Below are 21830 nucleotides of genomic sequence, written 5' to 3' on the forward strand. Positions count from 1 at the left end.
ATAAGTACACTTAGCTAATGATCCATATCGTTCACAAAATCTTATCACCAAACATTGACTCACATTATAGCTATGTGGCAGACTACATCAATCATGCCAAAAGGAATCCTGACATAAGAGTATAAGACCAACATACAAAAAAGCTAACAATTGCCAGCTCAGAAGTGAAAATTCACAAGCAATGATAATATTTAAAAGCCATTTTCTCATAAACATAGAATGGAAATCCTACAAAGTTAGAAGTGGACAGATACACTAAACTGTAAGCTACCTACTCGCTGCAATATTAAGACAGTATAAGAAAAGTTCATTTTATTGAGCACTTCAGTACAGCAAAATTTATAAATTTAAAAGATCTAATAATAATTCTGAAGCCACTCATACTAAATTGTCTGAAAAAGGACAAGATAATCAAACATTTATGATCCCATAAATCTGTAAAAAAAAACTCAGTAATAAAGTCGATATTTTTCATAAATGGCATGGTCAGTATTTGTGTTCTTTTTTAAGACAGTGTATCCATGAACTAAATTTTGAGCCCATACATAAGTGACAATAAACTATGTACCTATACTCTACACTTGTACCCGCGTAGAAGCCCTTGGCTCCAATTGTACACTACCCTCAAGTATAGAAATTACCTTGGCATGATGAAGCTTTCTCCTAAGAAAATTTCCAATGCCTCTCCCACAACTACCACCAAAATAGATTCCACATTTTGCAATCTACTTGTAAGATAACCTCTTCTTCCAAGCCACCAGAACATCATTTGATTTACAGGATTGAAATTAACTAATCCAAAAGAAAGACAAAAATAATTGCAATCAAGAAACCCTAGGCAATAAAAGTAGGAAGTCATCAACTAACTCCTCATCAAGATTTCCACCTGCTTGCAAGATAAAATTCCTTCATTCAAGTTCACGTCTGTAAGAAACTGCAGCTTTCAAGCAAAGAGCAAGCTTTTTTCTGGGGACTGCATGCTAAATTTTTACTACAGTAAATGTTGCATATTAACTAAGAAATTAAGGGATGACAACACAAAATAGGTTGAGTCTACATGTACAGATCGAACAGGCAAATACAGAGACATGTATTTAATTAGCACAATGATAAGTAGATATTACTCACATCATAAAAAGCAACACTAAGATTCACAATGATGAATATTTGAGCAATGCTAAAAGCTTGCGATTACATGAGTAATCAATTGCATTAATAACCATGAATATAACGTAGAAAAAAAAAAGTTCAGAGGGAGAAATATCTGCATAACAAAATTAACTTAAGAATGCATGCATAATACATCAAACATCCATGGACATGTTCTGGTGCAGAGAAAGAGATGTGTGCAATACATAAATGTAGCATCCCAATCAAAGCATAAGTGAAGATCCTAAGGAGCACTAATAGCTCTTTAGGTGGGTGCACATGGTTAGATGAAACAGAGATGAGTGACAGAGATGGTAATTGGTGCATATCACTCAAGCATGAGAAACATAATTTAAAGACAAAGTTGTCAGAAACTAGTCAAGAAGTGATCCTAATAACCAGTTACATGGACATTGAGTACATGAAAGTTCACAGTACTATAGCAATCACATCCACACCTAAAAGAAACAAGTAAACAACAAAGATTGTGAGAGCTGCTTATAGCAGATGCAAATAGTTCCCCACAGTTATAAGCGCTGATTTGCACAACAGCAATCGCACTTAGATGCATGCCTTAAAGGATCCAAATAAAATTACACAGGAAAATTGAAGTATATTCAATACAAGAAACAAAATAAAGAGCATAGTCAATCCAAGTGAAAAACATACACCTTATATCTATAAGCACTCAATTATAAGCAATTTTTTAAAGTAAAGAACCTTGCTACAGAGTTTTGTACAAAATTTACAGTAATTTTCATCACTGAAAAAAAGGTACCTAAAGTTTCTTTCCACTTTTACAATTAAGGAAATAAATTCAAAAATAAAAATTTTGAACTACTCAAACGCCCAAGACAATCTAACTCTGTACTCTGAGTGTTCCACTACCTATAAATTGTATTCAAGCATAAATTTGACAGCTGACTATAACCAATAGTGAAGACAAGAAATTGAAACCCTATCTAGATCTTGTTAGGTTCCAAAAGTATGATCAGGTTAATTATCTGCACAGAATTTATGTTCCAATTTCATCTACAATGGTGCTGCCACCACCAAAGTATAGACAGAGCAAGAGGATGAACAATCTTTAATAAATTGTGTTATAGAGATTATGAAGAAGAAAGTACAAGGTATTACGCATTTGAAAAGAGATATGCATAATGCATTAAGAAAAATGATTCTCCCCAAAATATGGGGAGATATCATGGATACAAATACAATGATATAGAAGATCAAAAATAATTTCCCCAGCTTTACCTTTTTTTTCCTAACAGTATTTTGCACTTCCACTGAATTCCTGGCCCATAGCCCAATGCCTTCACGTACATATCTTGTTGAAGACTTGAAATAGGATTTACTACCACCATCACTTGCCACTCCAAACCTATTCTTCATTGTCTGTGTATGCATAGTAGTTCTACCAGGCACAACTCTATGTTTGGCCCCATGCCAATTACATCTTGGAATACCATTGAACGAATCCAACATATTCTCAATGCTAAAATCATTATCAGAACATCCATCTAAGAGTGTATCTTCAGCCCAACTCGAACCCTTGGACCAAAAGGTATTTCTTCTTTCCTCAAAATAGTCATCCTCATCAAGGTAGTTAGCAGCATCATGTCTATTATAGGCATCCCTGTCATCATAAACCTGCCTACTACCTGTGCCCATCTTGGCAGAAATAGACCTACTATGTCTTTCATGTCTTGTATATAATTGAGGATCATCCATATCATCTCTGTAGAGGGTGTTTTGATGCTTTCTTTCACCATGAGTAGGAAACCACTCATGATAATCATGAGCAGATGTGGGAGTTTGTCTGTTCCAGCATTCATCAACATCATCTAAAGTATATCGTGGATAATCCTCATCAAATGGACTTTCCAAACATTCATTCTCTCTGCCAGATGCTCCTACCTCTACTCCAGAATACCATAAGCGTCTTTCATGTCTATTCTCCAAATCTAGATAATTATTTTGCCAATCATCCAAGGGATTGGACCTGGCATATTTATTGTGCTCAGACCCATTGGAATTCCTAAATTGAAATGGCCGGCCATGTTTCCTTCTTTTACCAAAGTGAACATTGTCATATTCCCTTTGTTGTTTAGGCCAATAAGTATCATGGGAAGAAGAAAACCTCAACGTGGAATGTTCTTGGTTCCGAAAGAAATGTTTTTCTTCCCTAATTAAACATTCTCTTTCCTGAAGATGCCAATCATCTTTTTGGACAGTTACACCTCTCATTCTTTGCATGCGTCTGTCAGAAAAGTAGTGCTCCTCATCCCACTCTCTTTGAAAATTCAGATCTACTTCATCTCTTGATCCCCAATGATCTTGTTGATCAAAATCCATCTTTCTTTTGGCCCGAAACCTGTTTTCAACAGACCTTCTATCATAACATCCAGAGGAGGATTTGCTATCCCTATAACTAGGCCAATATTCATCATCAGAAGCAGAGGTAAGGCACCATTCTTCACTTCTATGATGGTGTACGCTTGGACGGTGCACTCCATAGCTGTGCTCTGCCGTGTCAATCAGATAGTTATTATCTTCAGAACTGTGGCTCTTCCACTTCAAATTTCTCCGAACTCTCCGTTCATTGTGCTTCAGGTCTTCTTTGATGAAGTTTCTGACTCTTACACGATACCTACCACCACTTTCATTCAACTTCTTATCATCCCTTCTGTTCCTCAAGTGACAATAATCAGCTTTAGCCACTTGGTTCCTTTCCTTTTTGAAATCTGAAGGTGATCTTCTCGGATCTCGATTTCTTCTTGAATCACAATAATCATCTTTTAATGCCTCAGACCAAGTATTAGAATTAGAAGGAGAAGGAGAAGGAGAAGGGCTAGTGCATCCATGATTATCATATGATAAATCTATATCTGCCACACATGGGTTTGCTTCTGTCGTATTGCTACCATTATCTACATCCTCCACAGAGCTATTGAGAATTTTCATGACTCTCGGATTTTCTCCACAAGAATCCTGGAGCTTCTGACTGGATACTGCTGCAGACTCGTGTGATCTGAACAGACACATACATAGGCATAAATGTTTTAAGATTTTATCCATAGTGAGATAAAGTTGCATAGATGCACTACCAAGGTGTAACAAGAGAAAAGAATTATAAATGTCAGTTTAGGTCTACAGAAGAATGTATACTGTTTGGATTCTTTAGAACATCCGAAACAGAGAGGAATTTAGATTTTGAAGAGGAGGGTCATGAGACAAGTATGAAGTTTTGCTACACATAGCAGAACCAGATATATTAAAAGGAGCCAACACAATAGCTTATAAATAATTGAAGAAAAAGCAATTTTAGAGTCAGATAAGATGAAAACCTTTTGCAATCAGACGACACACTCGAACTTCGAAATTTTTCCTCAGAATTCTTTAGCATTTCATAAGTGTTGGAACCACCAGATTTCTCGGCTTTAAGCTCAACATGTCCAACGCCAAACCCTTTTTCAGACATTTTACATTGAGTTCCAAGTGTATTATCTGGCTCCTCAATGCCAGAACTAGAGGGCTCTTCTGGATCTTGCACAGTTATCTAGCCAAACACAGTTTATTTAGAAAACTCTTAATGTGAAGTTAATTGTAATACATGTTAAAATAATACCTGTATGACAACATCAGAATCACGATTACGTGGACGCCTTCCATCTGTAGATGGCTGACGCTCAACATTGCTATCTTCTACATGGATGGCTTGACCGATTTGCTGCACAAAAGAAATGAGTGAGCCCCTTATGGAGAATCATACATCATGAAGCACAAGATGGAAAACGATTATTCCTCTTTTTTAAAGAATAATTTTTGTAAATGAGCAACTAGAAAAAATAACGGAGGCAAATCGCACTAATAACAGCAAAAAATAGATTACATAGTGAACAAACAACTATCCTGATGGTAAAACTGCAAAACAAGTTAACAACAATAAGGGTAAAGTATATTTAGGGAACTACACCTTTTTGAACTGCTTAGTAGCAAAATCTGACTCATGAGAAGTAATTTTTCTAAGCCCACTGAGGGTGGACTCTGCTTCAACAAATCCTTCAGACTCTAATTCCTTAGTAGCTCCAGCTTCAGCTTTCTGATTACAAGCAGAAGAAAAGCTCAAAATCCCAATCAGAGTAGCTTCAAAAGTTCTAATGCAACACAAATCCTACCAGCTTGAAGCTGTTGTTAACTTTGTTTCTGGTCTGACTGGTCGTTTGATGGCGTAATTGATCCTACACAGTCAATTAAGGTCAAAAATCCCTACAGGAAGTCATAAATAAAAATAAAAAAATATTAAATTAAATAAATAATCAAGGCTTTAGAAACATAAGTCCTGTTTGAAAAAGGAATGTGTCACAAGATAGTAAGGGTGATAAACGGCCTGACCATCTCAAATGCACAAGGAGTTTTTCAAAATCAGATAAACATGCATGCTGGCTGATCTCAGACAAGACAAGAAGATATATAGCCATTAACGAGTAAAGGTCAAAGCTGTAAAAGGATACTTTCATGCGGAAAAGTTCCTTATTCGGAAACTAAGATCGATATCCATAAGATCACTACAAGGACCACAACTGGGCCAATTTTTTAAAAAGCCCCTATTCTGGGGATGAAGGGGGTTCTTATTTGGCAGTAGAGCTCAGAATTACCCACCAGTGAATGACAAAAGTTTCTCCAACTTTCCTCATCAAAACCAAAATTAAAGTAGTCTGTTATATCAGCCCCAGGACGTGTCCATGACTTCTCCTCTAACGTATCAATGTCCACATCTACAATAGTTCTGAAAAACAATAGCAAGATGTTCACATTTTCTTAGAAAAAAAAAACAACAGGCAAATTAGAACCAAAAAGGCAGCATCAAGAGAAATTAATAGGAGTAGCACATGGTGCCAGGGGAAATTTCCAAAGCAACAGACAGTACAAATCTCTTTTTATCCCCTCGACCAAAAAAGAAAAAGAGTGTAAAGGGGAGAGACATTACCAAAATAAAATACTATACAATTTATAGTCCCTTGTATTGAGTTCAGCACAAACAAAGACTATCCAAAAAAAATTTCCATTAGCGCTTACCTATACCATGGAAGCCAAAAATTATTTCCATTGCCAGAAAAACCGTGAACAAAGCCTGACATTGTATTTTGACCACACCAAGCATCCTCTCTGTTGAGTTTCCAAGAGCTTATAGCTCGTTGATTTCCCGCAAAGACTGAGCCATATCCTCTTAGATACTAAGCATAAACAAAACATGAAATCAGTTTCTAACACAGAGATTATCCATCTACAATACAAAAGAAAATCAATACCAAGTATGGGTAAAAAAGGATAACAACTGACGAGGCATCTAAACAGATTTGTCCTCTTATTATCTTTCAAATGCTATACACAGTTTCCATGTCAAAATTCAACTCAAAGACTACTGAAGACAGAGCAATAAATCAGTAAAGGCAGCTGATATCATTTCACGACAAAGTACATTACCTACACCTATAAGCCAGGATCAGATTCAAATGACTGCAACCTGATGTGTAAACGACTCAAAAAAACAAAAAAAAGCAATCATGACCTGAATATAGGCTATAAATGGAAGAAAAAATAAGTTCTAAGCTACCATTCTCCTAACTCTCCAATATATAGGAGACTAACACTACTTTTCCATGTATTCAACAGCACTGTAAACTACAACTTACTCACAATTAATGAAGGGCATGTGCAAAGTTGAGTTATGTATGAACAGATTGATCAAGTGAAAATATTTTTTTACCATGACACTAGTGTGGTCACAAGAATTAAACCCGAGTATTAATTGTTATCTATCGCACTTTTAATTGCCACTGAAATGTTGTATATCACTTCAAAACACCCATGAAATTTTATCAATCCGTCCAAATATCAATGTGACAACTAACAACAAATATGTGCATAACCTTTAAATACAACTAAAATGATCAATGCACTACATCAATTATGAATCATAATTTCATAAGCAAACAACATAAGAAAACCTTGCCATTGATCAAATCATATCGCTTCTCTCATAAACATAGCTATAATCTAATTGCAACATCAATTATGAATTCAATGAAATTTAAATAATGCAAAACAGTTAAGAGACACCTCCATATAAGCAAATAAAACTAGGATTCATGATCAACCCAAATGCAATTCGAATACACATACCGTGTGTTGCGAATTGCAACCATTCTTCCCTACATTCCCTCTCTCCCCACCACAATCACCGCCACTCGGCTCCGTTCCATCAACATCAACCCGCATTGTCTTCTTTCCCGGCAAATTCTTCTCCGAAACCCCGGCAACAAACTCAGCCTCCGTACCATCCTCCGCCTCCTCGTGACAATTCCTCCCATCTCCACCTCCACCTCCCTTCTTCGGCCCGATATCCTCATCATTGACAACAATATCAAAATCATCATCAGTATCACTGTCACTGTCACTGTCACTGACATTTTCCACTTCAAAATCATCAACCCCATTAATACCCATCTCAGAATTCTTCTCAGTCATCTCACCGTTTCCATTTGCTGAATCAATCTCTCTCTTCTCATCCACTCCCACCTCTTTGCAATGCTCCTGCTGTTGCTGGTTTTTGTGCAATTGATAAAAATCTGGTACTCCATTGATTGCTGAACTCGTATGAACTTCAATGTCGGCGTATAACTCGCCGAAATCATCGCCGAAATCATCGCCGAAATCTTCCATGATTATGGAAAAATTAGTTCACGAAAATGGGACGCATTCGATTGCAGAGTATGGAGATGAAGGGTTGAATGAAAGATAGCAGGAAGATGATTAGGGGTTTATCTAGGGTTTTACCTTAAACCCTACTTAAAATTTCAGGAATGAAGAAGGGTAATTTGATAATTTCATTGAGCGGGTCTGAATCAATTCCACATTATGCACCTGCAAGCCTACAACCGATTACACGTAAATCTAAATTAACTTATTAAGTAACTCTAATTGATGAGTAACCTCTAATCGATTGAGTAGTAACCTCTAATCGATCGAGTTACCCCTAACGATCAAGTTAGTAACTCCTAACTAAGTGAGTAATCCCTATATCACTAACAAAGTAACACCTATGATGCGTGTGATCAATCACGTATAAAAGTTTGTATAAAATTAATTAAAGTAATTACCGATTAAGCGAAATTGGGGGAATTTTTATGTCCTAAAATAAAACAGTGAATTAAACCGTTTAGACTTAAATAAAATTACAAAACTCAAAAGCAAAAAGGTAAAGGGAACTTTAAACAAATGTCAACCAAAAAATATCAAGTTTACCTCTACAACTACAGTAGCTCACTTTTTCTATCAATAATCATCCATAATCCATGTTGGCATGGCCTTCACCTTATCTTGCTGCAATTCACTCTTCCTCCATAACCAACAAGGTACTTTTCTTCTTACTTCCCCTCTCTCTCTCTCTCTGTCTCTCTTTCTTCAACTAGTTTCCTCAATTCTTACCTCAAAATTCAAACTTTGGTTTTTTTTTTTTTTTTTGTAGTGAAAGTGAGTAATCATGTCAGCAACAACCACCTTAAAAGTGTCAAAAACCTCGTACTCTCAACTGGGGTTCCTTCAATTGCAACCCCACCTCAAGAATCCCTTCAAAAGGGCAATTGGGTCAAGCTCATTTGCGGTGCTAGCTTTGAGGTACTAATCAATTTCATCTATTCTTAAACCCTTACAAAACCCCATCTTTCAATTTGTAGAATTGAAGAAATTTGATCATTTTGTTTGTCTGTAGGATGTTGTTGACATAAGGAATCTGTCTCTAGTTTACACTCTTGCTGGAGGTACAGTTCACTGTGTTATTACTTACTACCTATGTTACTCAGACTCGGGTACTCGTGTTGAACATGGGTATGTGTCTAAGTGTCCTACCCATGTCGGAGTGCTGATGATCCAGCACGGGTACACTTGAGGGAAATGAAGAGTTCGAGTAACATAGCTTACTGCCTATGTAACTTGTAAATTGGTTTTGAGTTTTGTGTGTGTGTGTGTGTTTCTTGGGGTTTATGGTGGTATGTTGTGTTTGTAGTTGATTGTATTGATTGTGCGGCGGATGCATCGGTTGTGAGTGCGGTTAATGAAGGAATTGAAGCAGCCATGAACATAGTGTCACTTCGCCGGCCATGGGTTATGATTAGTGTCAATGATGATGAAGACCTTCATTTTCGTAAAGCTGGTAATCTGTAATGCTTTTATTTGTTTATCTTCAATACTTGCAATTGTAAGGAAGATTGATACTTGTAGCTGTTAATAAGTTGCTTGTCTTGATCCTTGATTAAGTGGAGTTAGCTAGTTTAGATACAATCTAATTCCTACTTTCAAACAACTTGAAGATTGTGCATTTGTGCTGGATAAAAAGTGAACATAGTCTAATAGAAGGATGTATGCTGTCAAAAACAAAATTCATCACTACAACTTTGAAAAAACATTGATAATTAGGTTGTAATTATGATCAGAATCATAAGATAACATACAAGTACGCTAGAAAACACATTTTAGCACGGTTTGAAGGCATTAATTGATGATTGTTTACCAGTACATAAAAACCTGTTTCTTTGTTGTCTTGTCTTCCCTTCATTCCTGTGCCCTTTGATCAATATGGTATTGATTATAACTCTGGTTTTATTACCAAGTTCTCATTTGTAGCCATACTGTTGCAAACACTATAATGGTTTCATATAATGTGAGCACAGGAATAGATGCCTTGAAAGTTCTAACAATTTTATTGGCTTTGATAATATAGGGTAGCAATGCCAATCATCCCTAGTGAAGCTACTGTAGGAGCCTAGGAGGGGTAAATGCCTACGCATTTCATTTGACAACTATTAGCTTCCGGCTTCATTTGCCCCTTTGAGTGTGATGCTCTGTGTCAAATGGACTTTTCATTTCAAACTATCTGTATTGGGTTTATTTATCATTACTGTTGAAATGGGACTATGGTAGTATGGTGATAGTATTAGGATGGACACTTGGGACACTCTTCGGACAATGGCTGAATCCCATACCATTCTGATACTAATAATCAAGTCCCTTGAATAAAGCTCGTGTAGGATTGACGACTTTGGGGTTACCCACATTGCAGTAACTTCAGTTATGCAAATATTAAAGTCCTGATATTTCTTCGCTACATCATCTCACATTAGGCTACTTTTTTCTCTTGGTAACTTTTCATATTTAACAGCCTTTGATCCATCGGAGTGTCCACTGGATTGCTCGAGACCATGCGAGGCTGTTTGTCCTGCCAATGCTATTGTATTAAAGAAAGGAGACTCCTTGGAGGTATGTCCTTATGCCTAAACAATAATTGTGTAGATGTTTATATATCTTGCTTTTTCAAATATTGCAGCAGTTTTTATTCTAAATATTTGAAATACGTACCAATTGACCTGCAGGGAGGAGTGATTAATGAGCGATGCTATGGGTGTGGACGTTGCCTTCCAGTCTGCCCATACGATAAAATAAGTGAGTAGTTCTCCATAGGCACTTCACCCCTGGTCCTTTGTCCTCTTGAATAATGTTGTAGGTAGTGCTCAGACTTATTTACAGTTCTTCTGTATGCTTTCAGCTTTTACTTTGGTATTTATTCATTCATCATTCATGCACATTATTTTTACAGAGGCAGTTACCTACTTGAGAGATGCTGTTTCTACTGCTCAACTGGTCAGAAGAAATGATGTTGATGCTATTGAAATCCATACAAATGGAAGGTAATCCCTGAATTTGTTACATCTAGTTGATTTAGTTTTGTGTACAAACTACAAAGTTATATTGTGGAGCTACATATTCTCAATAAGTGTATTTAAAAGTCAAGATGGCTAATATTTGTTAAAAAATCTAAAAATAACAATTAATGTAATGTATCCTCTTTATTGAAGTTCTCATGATGAAAGCTTTCCACATAATGTCCTTTTTCTTTCTTTTGCTTAACCTGTAGTGGTTTTCGACAGGCAGACTGATTCCTTTAAGGAATTCTGGAATGGAATGGGAGATTCTGTTAGCCACCTGAGATTAGTGGCTGTAAGACTGGACATGTTTCTTTATACACATTGAGATCAAACAGCTATATTTGATTTCTATTAATGTGCATTTTTACCTTCAACTACTCAGATAAGCTTACCAGATGTGGGTGAAGCGACTACAACCTTAATGAACACGATGTTCTCAGTCATGAAACCAAATTTGAGTTGCTACAATCTATGGCAGGTTTCTCTTCTTTTTTTCCATCTATCATCAATGTAAACTATTCTGAAGTATTACATACCATTCGTTTTTTTTTTTAGAACAAGTATTACATACCATTTGTTATACTGTTATTCCCTTTTTCTGCTGGTCCAGCAACCCAATAATTTTAAGCTTAATTCTGGCATTAGTTGGATGGACGCCCAATGAGTGGAGACATTGGACGAGGGGCCACCAGGGAAGTACTTGCTTTTGCTGTTCGCTTGGCTGCTGCCGAGGATAGACCCCCTGGTTTGTTGTGAATTTTATGAGCATTATACCAATTATTTCCTTTCTTAGTAGCTAATTGGTAGCTTCACAGGCTTTCTTCAATTGGCTGGTGGCACTAATGCTCACACCATAAATGGGTTGAAGGAACGGGGAATTTTTCAAACCATGAGTAATATTTATGACACCTACAAATATATTAGTCTTTATTGGTCTCATTTTCTGCTTAACTCATTCAAACTGTTCATTAGGGAATCCTGAAGATGGGATCTTAACTGAATATATACCTGGTTCATCAGAATCATCACTCATTGGCGGTATAGCATATGGTGGTTATGCTAGGAAGGTACAATTGTACATCTGTATAAATTAACATGTTTCTCCTTCATTATCATATACTGCATGGTTAAAACTCAATTAGCCATCTTTAGCTCTCCATCACACAGTAAGGGAGGTCATCAAGATTCATGCATTGCTTTTCAGATTGTTGGAAGAATATTGAGATCCATGCAATCACAGCATGGTCTTGCTTATATAGAGGATTGTCCTGTGTATCTAAGTGAGGCACTTAGAGAAGCCCTTGCTCTGGTTGGATCGGTCAAATGCTATACTCACCTTGGCGTCCATCAAGAATAATCAAGGTCAGAGCTATATTTATGTAGTTTCGTCTTTTCTCAGCAAATCAATGATCTTTTAACTGCTTATTATCAGTATTCCTGTCACATGTAAGGTATTTATATTAAAAATGATAGAAGCAGAATTACAGCTTACAGATTCATGACAGTCAAATTTTCAATGTGACTTTAAGCTTGATTACTAATTATCAAAGGATATTGTTATTCTGATTAAGCTATGGCCATATTTTTACAGTTTATGAAGCTGCTATTGTCAACTTTGCTCTGATTTAAGCCTGGAAACCTATGAATATACGATCCTCTGAACTGGATTCAAGTATCGACTTAGGTATGGGTTTATATATATCTGACATGGGATATACTTAAGTTTGACAGTTTGGGGACTCAATTGAGTGTCCTTATGATCGAATACATGGAAATAATTCTTTGTTATACATGTACATAGAAGTAGAAAAGTATTAATGTTCCTTTCTTTAGCCAAATTTGATGTGTTCAAGTGCACATCCATTATTCCTCATTCCTGTTGAAATATCAAGTACAAGAATATAAACTTGAGCAAAAATCACAACTCTGAGCATCGAGTTGTGAAAAAATCGAAAAATCACAAAGTAGAATATACCAATAGGTCCTAGTTGGATCAAATTATACAATAGAGATTATTGGTAATTCATATATCCGCATGAATAATAACAAGATGAACATAAGTTTTCTACAAGTGGAATATTGATTATGGTCTTGGCACTATATAATCTCTTTATAGATTGATTTTTATTAGACTTCTACCAAAAGTATGTTCAATGGATGACATATATTTTTAGCCTGTCATTTGATACAGGATCAGGTAAATGATGCTCCAAAATTCATTGAAAATGAAGCACTTGAGTTCTCTCTTTGTTACTCGTATAAAATAGAGATTATGTGCAGTTGGATCGACCATGAAGTCGTCATTTTTAAAATAAAAAAATAAATATGAAGTTAATGTAACTTTGTATTAAACCTTTTTCAACTAAGATTCATTCTTTTCTTTTTTTATACTTTGTATTGTATTAGATTGAATAAGAATATATCTTTTTTTTTGTTTGAGGTAAGCAATTTGGTAGGATGTTGAATTTGTTGATTACATGTTTAATAAATATAATTTCTGCAAAAGACAATACGGGGATTGCTTCTTTAATTATAACTTCTAAAATCTCTTTTCACAAGATTTTAATGATCTTAAAATATGGTATAATTATATTCATTGAAACTATAAATCAACAAAGGGTCCATAGCTCAGTGGTAGAGCATTTGACTGCAGATCAAGAGGTCACCGGTTCGAACCCGGTTGGGCCCTTACAATTTTTATTTTTTTATTTTTTCAAATATCAAACTTTGATTTATATCCCATAATATTGATAAATTGTATAACCTATGGTCTATCTTATGTTCACCATTTTACCTGTCTGTTTGTTGAAAGGGGCGAGCATTAATTTGGTGGATACAACTCTGCAAGACGATCCAAAATCACTCAGTCATGTGTGGTAGAGGATTTAACACAAAGGAAGGGTTGATTGGTAGTTGGCTACACATTAAATTACTACTACACCATACCACATCATGGATTTTTAGTCATTAGTGTTGCGTAATGTAAACACAAAGATAAGTCTTACTAGATTTATTATTTTCCTAGCTAGTCTTCCATTAACTACTCAATTGTTTATACATACTACGTGAGTAAGTGTTGTAACGGTATTCCTACCAGTAAAAATATATAAAATAGTAAAAATTGCTTAATTGGTTCGAACATTTCTACAAATTATAGGAGGTTCCACATCATGAATTTATTTTGTCCGTTCATGTTAAGTTTTATTTTATTATTTTTTCCAATCAAATGGGCACAAGTGTGGTTTATTCTATTGCTAGTAAAAAAAGTTGACTATTTAAAGGAGTGCGTGCAAAGGTGCACTACTTTGAAAAATAAGATTAATGCTACGAAATGTATGAAGCAACTGCCAAACTCGGGAGTGTTAGAAAAGAGGAAAGTCAAGCTCTATGTTGTTGATTTTAAGCTATATATAACAGTCAGTATGAGTGTTCATTAGTAATTTAGTAGTAGCACTTTGATTAGTATTGTTTTGACTTGGCCAACTACAAATCTTCTTATGAGTAAAACAAAATGGGCTGTAAATTTGATTATTGTAGCTTAATCAATTATTTTGAAATGAAATAAGACTATAAGAGTATAATACAACTTACATGATTATTATTAATTTTATAGACTAGTTTACATAACATTTTCAACATGTATTATACTTCGTATATAACAACTAACCATACTTATATTATTTAGATTAACTAATCTAAGCAAATGGCAAAGAGTAAAATGTATTTTTCAGATTTATCTACTTATTAGACTCATTTACCTCGAAAATCTCTATAATCTAATGTAAGAGGACTTTTATCGAGTGAGTTAAACCTTTCGTGATTGGTAAAACCGTAAGAGTACAATATAATTTACACTATTATTTTATCAAGACTAATTTATAAACATGTGTAGTCTATGAATTATGGGTGTATTAATTTACATGCCTCTTGAAGACTCAAATTTGAGTAACGTTAGTTGGTAATCTTTGCAACGGCAGCAGCATGTGAGACACGAGGGTGAGCATTTGGACCGACCGTGCAATAATATAGCACGAGGTGCACGAGGAGAGTGCGTGGGAGACTACCCGAGAGAGATACTATTATTAATTTGTTTTATGTTGCTAAATAATGACATAGAATATACCATAAATCACTAATTATATTTTTTAAATCAAAACTATGATCCTCGTATCTTTTATACATGCTCGTTTTAGTCGTGTTGTGATTCATTTTGTGGGCAATTATTATTATTATTTATGTGTAATAGCAAACTAATGTATCACAAATTTAAATAATTTTAAACTTTAGGTGATTTGTGAATAGTATATATAGTTGACTAATGTTTACATTATTGTTAAGAATATACTCAGTAAGATGATTTGATTAACTCAAATTAAGATACACTCAACTTGAACCTATGCAATCCAAAATACATACATAGCTTAGAAGCTGGATAAATAAAAAAAAAATGTTGATAATACTATTTTATACCTCGAAAAATATTGTGTAGAACGGACTCATGTGAGTCCGTTCTACTTACAGGCCCGCGCACGGCCCGACTATTAATTATCAATCATTTTTTGATTTTTTTTTTTTAAAAAAAAAACGTCTTCCAACGTTCCGCCTTTCTCCTCCTTCTTCTTCCCCACGTTTTCTGCAGTTACACTCCATTACACTCCATTACTCTCAACTTAACTACATTTTCCCTAAAATTTCGCATCACTTCTTCATTTTCTAGCTTATATTTGCATGTACTTAATTTTCATTTTTTTTTACATAAACCCTAATTTCCGTCTTCCTCACCTACATTAATGGCTAGCCTTCCTCCTACTGATGATTCTCCTTTAAAAGTTTATATGCAACGAACTAAACGATCATCAAAACAGCCTCCGAAGATAGTTGAAATGCCAGAAAGGTTAATAAATTTTTTAGTTATTATTTGCTTATTCGTTTTTTATGAAAACAATTGTCAGTAACTTTTTTTTTATTCTTGTTCTTGTTTTGTAGGGATGATTCACAGCATTCTAAGAAGCGTGGTCCTAAACAAGGTTCTAAAAGAAGTCGATCTGTGAGGTGTGATATTCGAAATAAATTCTTTTAAATTCGGAAAAATATTGTTTTGTATATTCAGATGCACGTCAGGTGTTCGATGAAATGTAAATTGTTGTTTTTACTTTGAATATTCTTGTGTAGGATTTTGTTATTTTTGATGTGATTACATTAGTTGTAATTTTGATTATTTTGAGGATTGACTATTATATAGTCAAGAATTATATTATTTATATCAGAAATAAGCATTTTATTATATTATCTTTAATTGTATTATTTTATTTTGCTAATAGTATATGTTTTTCAGTATTTAGATATTTTTCATCAGAAATTAAGTTGTTGTTGTCTGTATTCAAATTTATCTTACTCAGGAATTAGCATATCAGGAATTAGATTTTATAGATCAGGTATTATGATATATTATTCAGAAATAAAATTAACACAGCCAGGTTTAAGATAAAATTAGTCAGGAAATAGATTATAATAGTCAGGAGTTGTTATACCAATAAAATTTGCAGTAATTAAATATTTGACATTATTATACCCAGGAATTACATTATGTTAGTCAGGAATTAGATAGTTTTTGTCAGAAAATAGATATGGATAGTCAGTTTAAAAATAATAATATTTAGATACATTATAGCTCGTCCGGTTTTAGATAATATTTGTCAGAATATAGATAATAATATTCAGGAATAATAATTTCAATATTTAAATAGAGTAATTAAATTTTTACGATTTATAACATTATTCAGTAATTAGCATATATTAGTCAGGAATTAGATAATTATTAACAGAAAATAGATATGGATTGTCAGTTTTAGGATAAAAATATTCATATGTATTATAACTTAGTCAGTTTTAAGATAATACTAGTCAGAATATAGATAATAATAGTCAGGAATAATAATATCAATATTTAAATAGAGTAATTAAATGTTTTAATATTTATAACATTAGTCAGGAATTAGATAGTTCTTGTCAGCAAATAGATATGGATAGTCAGTTTACAAATAATAATATTCACATCTATTATAACTCAGTCAGGTTTAAGATAATATTAGTCAGAAAATAGATAATTATTCTCAGGAATTGTAATATCAGTATTTATATAGAGTAATTAAATGTTTTAAAATTTATAACACTCAGGAATTAACATATATTAGTCAGGAATTAGATAGTTATTGTCAGAAAATAGATATGGATAGTCAGTTTTAGGATAATAATATTCACATAATAATACTCAGTCAGGTTTAAGATAATATTAGTCAGGAAATAGATAATTAGAGTCAGGAATTTTAATATCAGTATTACATACAGTAATTATATATTTTAAATTTTATAATAGTCAGGAATTAAATGTTTTAAAAGATAATTATGCTAAGAAAATAACATAATTTTTTTCAGGAATATGTGTGTCTTATTCATGTTTTTTATTTTTCAGTGCTCTTACTGAAGATGATATTTCAGACCTTGAAATTGGTGCTAAATCTGGTCCTGGTTATCTTTGTACAATTATGGAAGATTTTAGTGATGAGCAAAAGAAGGATGTTATAGACATTGGTTTTGGTGGATTGCTTCAAATGAATTTGCAGGACAATATCAGTCATCAGTTATACAACTATATAGTAACTCATTTTAATCCTCATGCTAGAAATCTTATTGTTGGTAAAAAGGAACATGCAATTCATATTGATAGTTCTGATATTGCTGATGTGTTGGGTATTCCTTTTACTGATATACCTGTGAAAGAGATTTCTAAAATGAAGAAATCAATCAATCCTGATGAATATTTGAAGATAGAGTGGAGGAGGTTCTTGGGTTTGGATTTAGAGGATGACTCTAAACAGGGAAATGAATCTGAAGCACAGAATCAAAAGAAGAGGAAAACAGAAGAAAAAGTTGTTCAGGGTAGGAAGAAGAAGAAGACATATGTCAATATTATTACTTATAAGATGATGTTTGAGAGATATAGAGATGGTGGTGCTGATTTTAAAAAGCTATTTGTTATGTTTGCTGTGTCTACATTTTTGGCTCCAATTGCTGATAAGTCTCCTAATTTTAATATCATCAAGTCTTTAGAAGATGTGCATTTCATTAAGGCTTTCAACTGGGCTGGTTATGTTATGGACTTCTTATGTGCGTCAATAACAGATTTTCAAGCCTTTGTTTTGAAAAAAAAGGAAGGGAAGGAGTTGAAGACAAAATCTAAACAAGTAAATGGCTGTCTAGTTGCTTTTGTAATTGCATTTTTACAAAAGTTTGAGTTTGGGACAACTTTACATCGCAAGCCGTTTATTTCGAACTGGACCTGTGAAAGTTTGAACCAGAGGATTAAGTCTGTTGCTGAAAATATGGATTATGGTACTGTGAGACTGTACCCTGCTGCTTCACCAAAACAATATGCTGGCAAATCTGAACAGGCTCTTCTTAAAACTTTAAGGCTTGACAGTATTATCGATGTAAGTTTAAACTGCCATCTTTTATTACATTTTTAGATTTTTTATTATTTGCTCTCTTTAATTAGAAATTAGAATACTTTTATCATGAATAATAAACTGTTATCAGACTATTCAACATTAATAATTTCAGTTAGAAAGTAGAATACTTTTATCAGGAATAATAAATTGTTAGTCAAGAATATGGTAACTTTTGTCAGGAAATTAAATTAATATATTAAAGTTGTTGATTTGATAATGTATAATTATTGTCAGGATTTAACATTATATTATCAGGAATTATGTACTTTGTATCAGAAATTAGCATTTTCTGATATTTTATTTTGATTATAGTATATGTTTGTTAGGATTTAAATTCTTTTCATCAGAAATTAAGTTGTATTTGTCAGCAATAAGAAACTATTAGTCAGTAATAAGAAACTATCAGTCAGGAATATTGTAAATTTGGTCAGGAAATGAAATTAATATATTAAGTTTATTGTTGATTTATTTACTTTGTTGTAATTTGGCAATACATTATTATTGCCAGGATTTTCTACCACATACTATCAGGAATTATATACTTTCTATCAGAAATTAGCATTATCTAATATTATACTTAAATTTATTGATTTATTTTGATTAGTATCTGTTTGCCAGGATTTAATTTCCTTTCATCAGAAATTAAGTTGTTTGTCAAAAATAAAAAACTATAGTCAGGAATAACGTAAACCCTCTCAGAAATTAGATTACTATTATCAGCAGTAAGAATTATGTTATTTTTTTACATTTTACTAATAAGAAACTATTAGTCAGGAATAACAATTATGTTCCTTTTATACATTTTACTTATTTATTTTTTATTTTATTTGTTGATTAGCCTGTGAAGAAGAAAATGATGAAATTCGGTCGAGATTTGAAGATTGTATCAGAGAATCAAATAGACTTTGCTATTGATTTGAAGGATGAAGCAAAATCATATTCACAAGAATCTCAATCTCAAGGAGAGGATGATTACTATTCAAATCCTGAATTTTTAGCAAAAATTGATGCAATAGTTGAAGCTGCAATGCAGACTAAAACTTTAGCTACTGATTTGGATCAGTTTGATAAAACAAAACTTAAATCTGATGCAATTGTAAGTTTGATTATATTTATTATCATTTTTTTATACTTAGTAAAATCATATTAGATATATATCTGATATTATTCTTTGTATAGGTGAATGATGTTATTTCTAATCTTGGTTTGCAAGAAGATCTAATTGAAGATGCAGAGCAGAATTTAGAGGATGCAAACCAAGGAATTATGGAGCCAGAAAAAGAAGCAGAAGATCTTGGTTTGAATAATGTTCAAGGAAGTGATGTTGAAATCACAACCGCAGAACCCGAATTAGCTGAAGGCACAACACCATCAGAAAAAGAGGTGCATTCAGTTAGTAGTGAAGATCTATTTAGTTCCACATCACCTCCAAGAACACCAAAGAAAGCCAAAGGACTCAATGAATTTTATACATCTGCTATGAATGAGAATCAGGCTAGGCTTGTGCAAGAAGGGAGGAGTTTTATCAAGGGAGATACTTCTTTGCCTAAATTTAATTTAATTACTCCTACTCCTCCTACTTCTCAAGATACACCAGTATCCCAAGAAGAAAATGCACAAGTTACTGAAAAAGAAGAAGTTCAAGAAACTTCTGAAAAAGAAAATGATAAAAACAAAGAAGATGACAGCACATCTAAGGTGTAATATTTGTATTTTAACTCAATAATTTATTTTAATAGTTATTGTATTTAACTAACATATTTTATATAAATAAATGTGTTTATTATTCTATATTATTGTATTTATTTTTATTTGTATTATTCATATGCTTTCAGGTTTTTTCTAAATCTGATGATGTTATTCAGTCTAAAGCTACAGAGGAACTTGCTTTAGCTATTTATCAAGGTCATCAGGTAATGGTTTATGTCAAAAATTATATTTTTTTTTAAGGAATACTGATTGAATTAGAATAAGATTGAGTAAGTCAGGAATAAAATTGTCTTTTTCAGGAATTAAATTACTTATATCAGGAATTACATTGTTTATGTTAGGAATTTGATTGAGTTAGTCAGGAATAAACTTGTTGTATTCAGGAATTATGTTGAGTTAATCAGAAATTAAATTGAGTTCATCAGGAATAAACTAGTCATTATTATTGTGGTAGTCAGGAATTAAATTGTGTTAGTCAGGAATAAACTTGTGGAAGTCAGGAATTAGATTGTATTATTCAGGAATAAACTAACCTTGGTCAGGAATTAACTTGTCATTGTCAGGAAATAGTTTTTGTTAGTCAGGAATAAACTTGTCATAGTCAGGAAATTAAATTACTTTTATTATGATTTATATTATGTAGTATAGATTATTATTGTCATGGTTTAGAAGACTTTTGTTTGATATATATATATTTTTTTTCTTGTAGGAAGAACAACCTCAACCTAGGGATGCATGTGCTGTTTTAGAATTGCTGAGGAATAAAACTGTTGCTGTTGAATCTATTCCTATTCCCATTGTTTCTATTCCTTTGGACTCTCCTACTGTTGCTACTGGTGACATTATTCAGATAGATAAAACTCCTGCTCCTGCTAGTATTGATGATACATACATTGACTTAATTGATGTTGATAGAATTCATGAATTAAAGCAAAGGCAGGAGGAGAGATTGGTAGCAGCAGCTGGTGGTTTAGATTGGGTTCTACCACCTATTCACAAGATTCCAATTCAGATGAAAGACAAGATTGTGTGTAGGAATTTGCAAGAAAACAAGCCATTGTATCTAAAAAGATTGACTGAACATGAATTATACATGTGTGATTACTTGTTTTTTATGCACTATTTTGAGCAGCTTGAGTTAGATCCTACTGGTGAGGATGAGGGAGTTAAGAGGCGTAACGACAGTCTTTACGTAAAGGATATAAGTACTGTTATCTGTCAGTTTCCCACTGAAGATCCTGAACAGAGTGATCTTATTTTGGTAAAGGAGGAGTTCTGTTCCCTTCGTTCGTCTGAATGGGTTAATTCTGCTATTCATGATACTTGGGCTACTGTGCTCAACATTGAAGATTGTAAAATAACTGACAGAGGAGTTTTTCAGTATAAAAGATTTGTTTTTCAAACTGAAGTTGCTGTAAGTTTTTTTTTCCTTTCTTTACTTCATTCAGAAACCAATTTTATTTATAATATTCTGTATTTAATATATTTTTTTGTTTTGTAGAATGTTACCTGGAGGTACTTAGAAAAAAGGGCAGTTTACAGAAAAGAAGTTGCTAACATAAAGGAAAAGGAGGCAATTTTGAAAACTTTGAAAAACCCAGTGGAGTATAATAAGTTTAAAGAGAAATTGTTAAAAATGGAGATGGATTGTACATTGAATATGCATAGAGGTGAGGACATTTATGACTGCATTAGC

General features: G+C 33.4%; 1 protein-coding gene and 1 non-coding gene across 3 annotated transcripts; both read left to right on the forward strand.

The window, feature by feature from the left end:
- Positions 1–8471: 8471 nt before the first annotated feature.
- Positions 8472–14017, forward strand: LOC145564583 (uncharacterized). Of its 2 annotated transcripts, XR_014094861.1 has the most exons (15): positions 8472–8570; positions 8684–8832; positions 8927–8975; positions 9221–9367; positions 10373–10470; positions 10584–10653; positions 10808–10898; positions 11139–11208; positions 11299–11394; positions 11562–11661; positions 11732–11809; positions 11889–11983; positions 12121–12278; positions 12508–12600; positions 13729–14017. XR_014094861.1 is itself a non-coding variant. In XM_081624858.1 (14 exons), exons 1-13 carry the CDS (start codon positions 8519–8521, stop codon positions 12271–12273), a joined length of 1248 nt encoding a protein of 415 aa, XP_081480984.1. In that variant the 5' UTR covers positions 8472–8518; the 3' UTR covers positions 12274–12278; positions 12508–12881. The 2 variants fall into 2 exon arrangements, 1 of the variants encoding a protein (XP_081480984.1); XM_081624858.1 differs by lacking the exon at positions 13729–14017 and having other exon boundaries at positions 12508–12881.
- On the forward strand, positions 13534–13605 carry TRNAC-GCA (transfer RNA cysteine (anticodon GCA)). Its single transcript has one exon. It is a non-coding gene; the product is annotated as a tRNA-Cys (tRNA).
- Positions 14018–21830: the final 7813 nt, after the last annotated feature.

This window comes from Chenopodium album, chromosome 10, assembly GCF_948465745.1.
Source record: "Chenopodium album chromosome 10, dcCheAlbu1.1, whole genome shotgun sequence".
Taxonomy (NCBI): Eukaryota; Viridiplantae; Streptophyta; class Magnoliopsida; order Caryophyllales; family Amaranthaceae; genus Chenopodium; species Chenopodium album.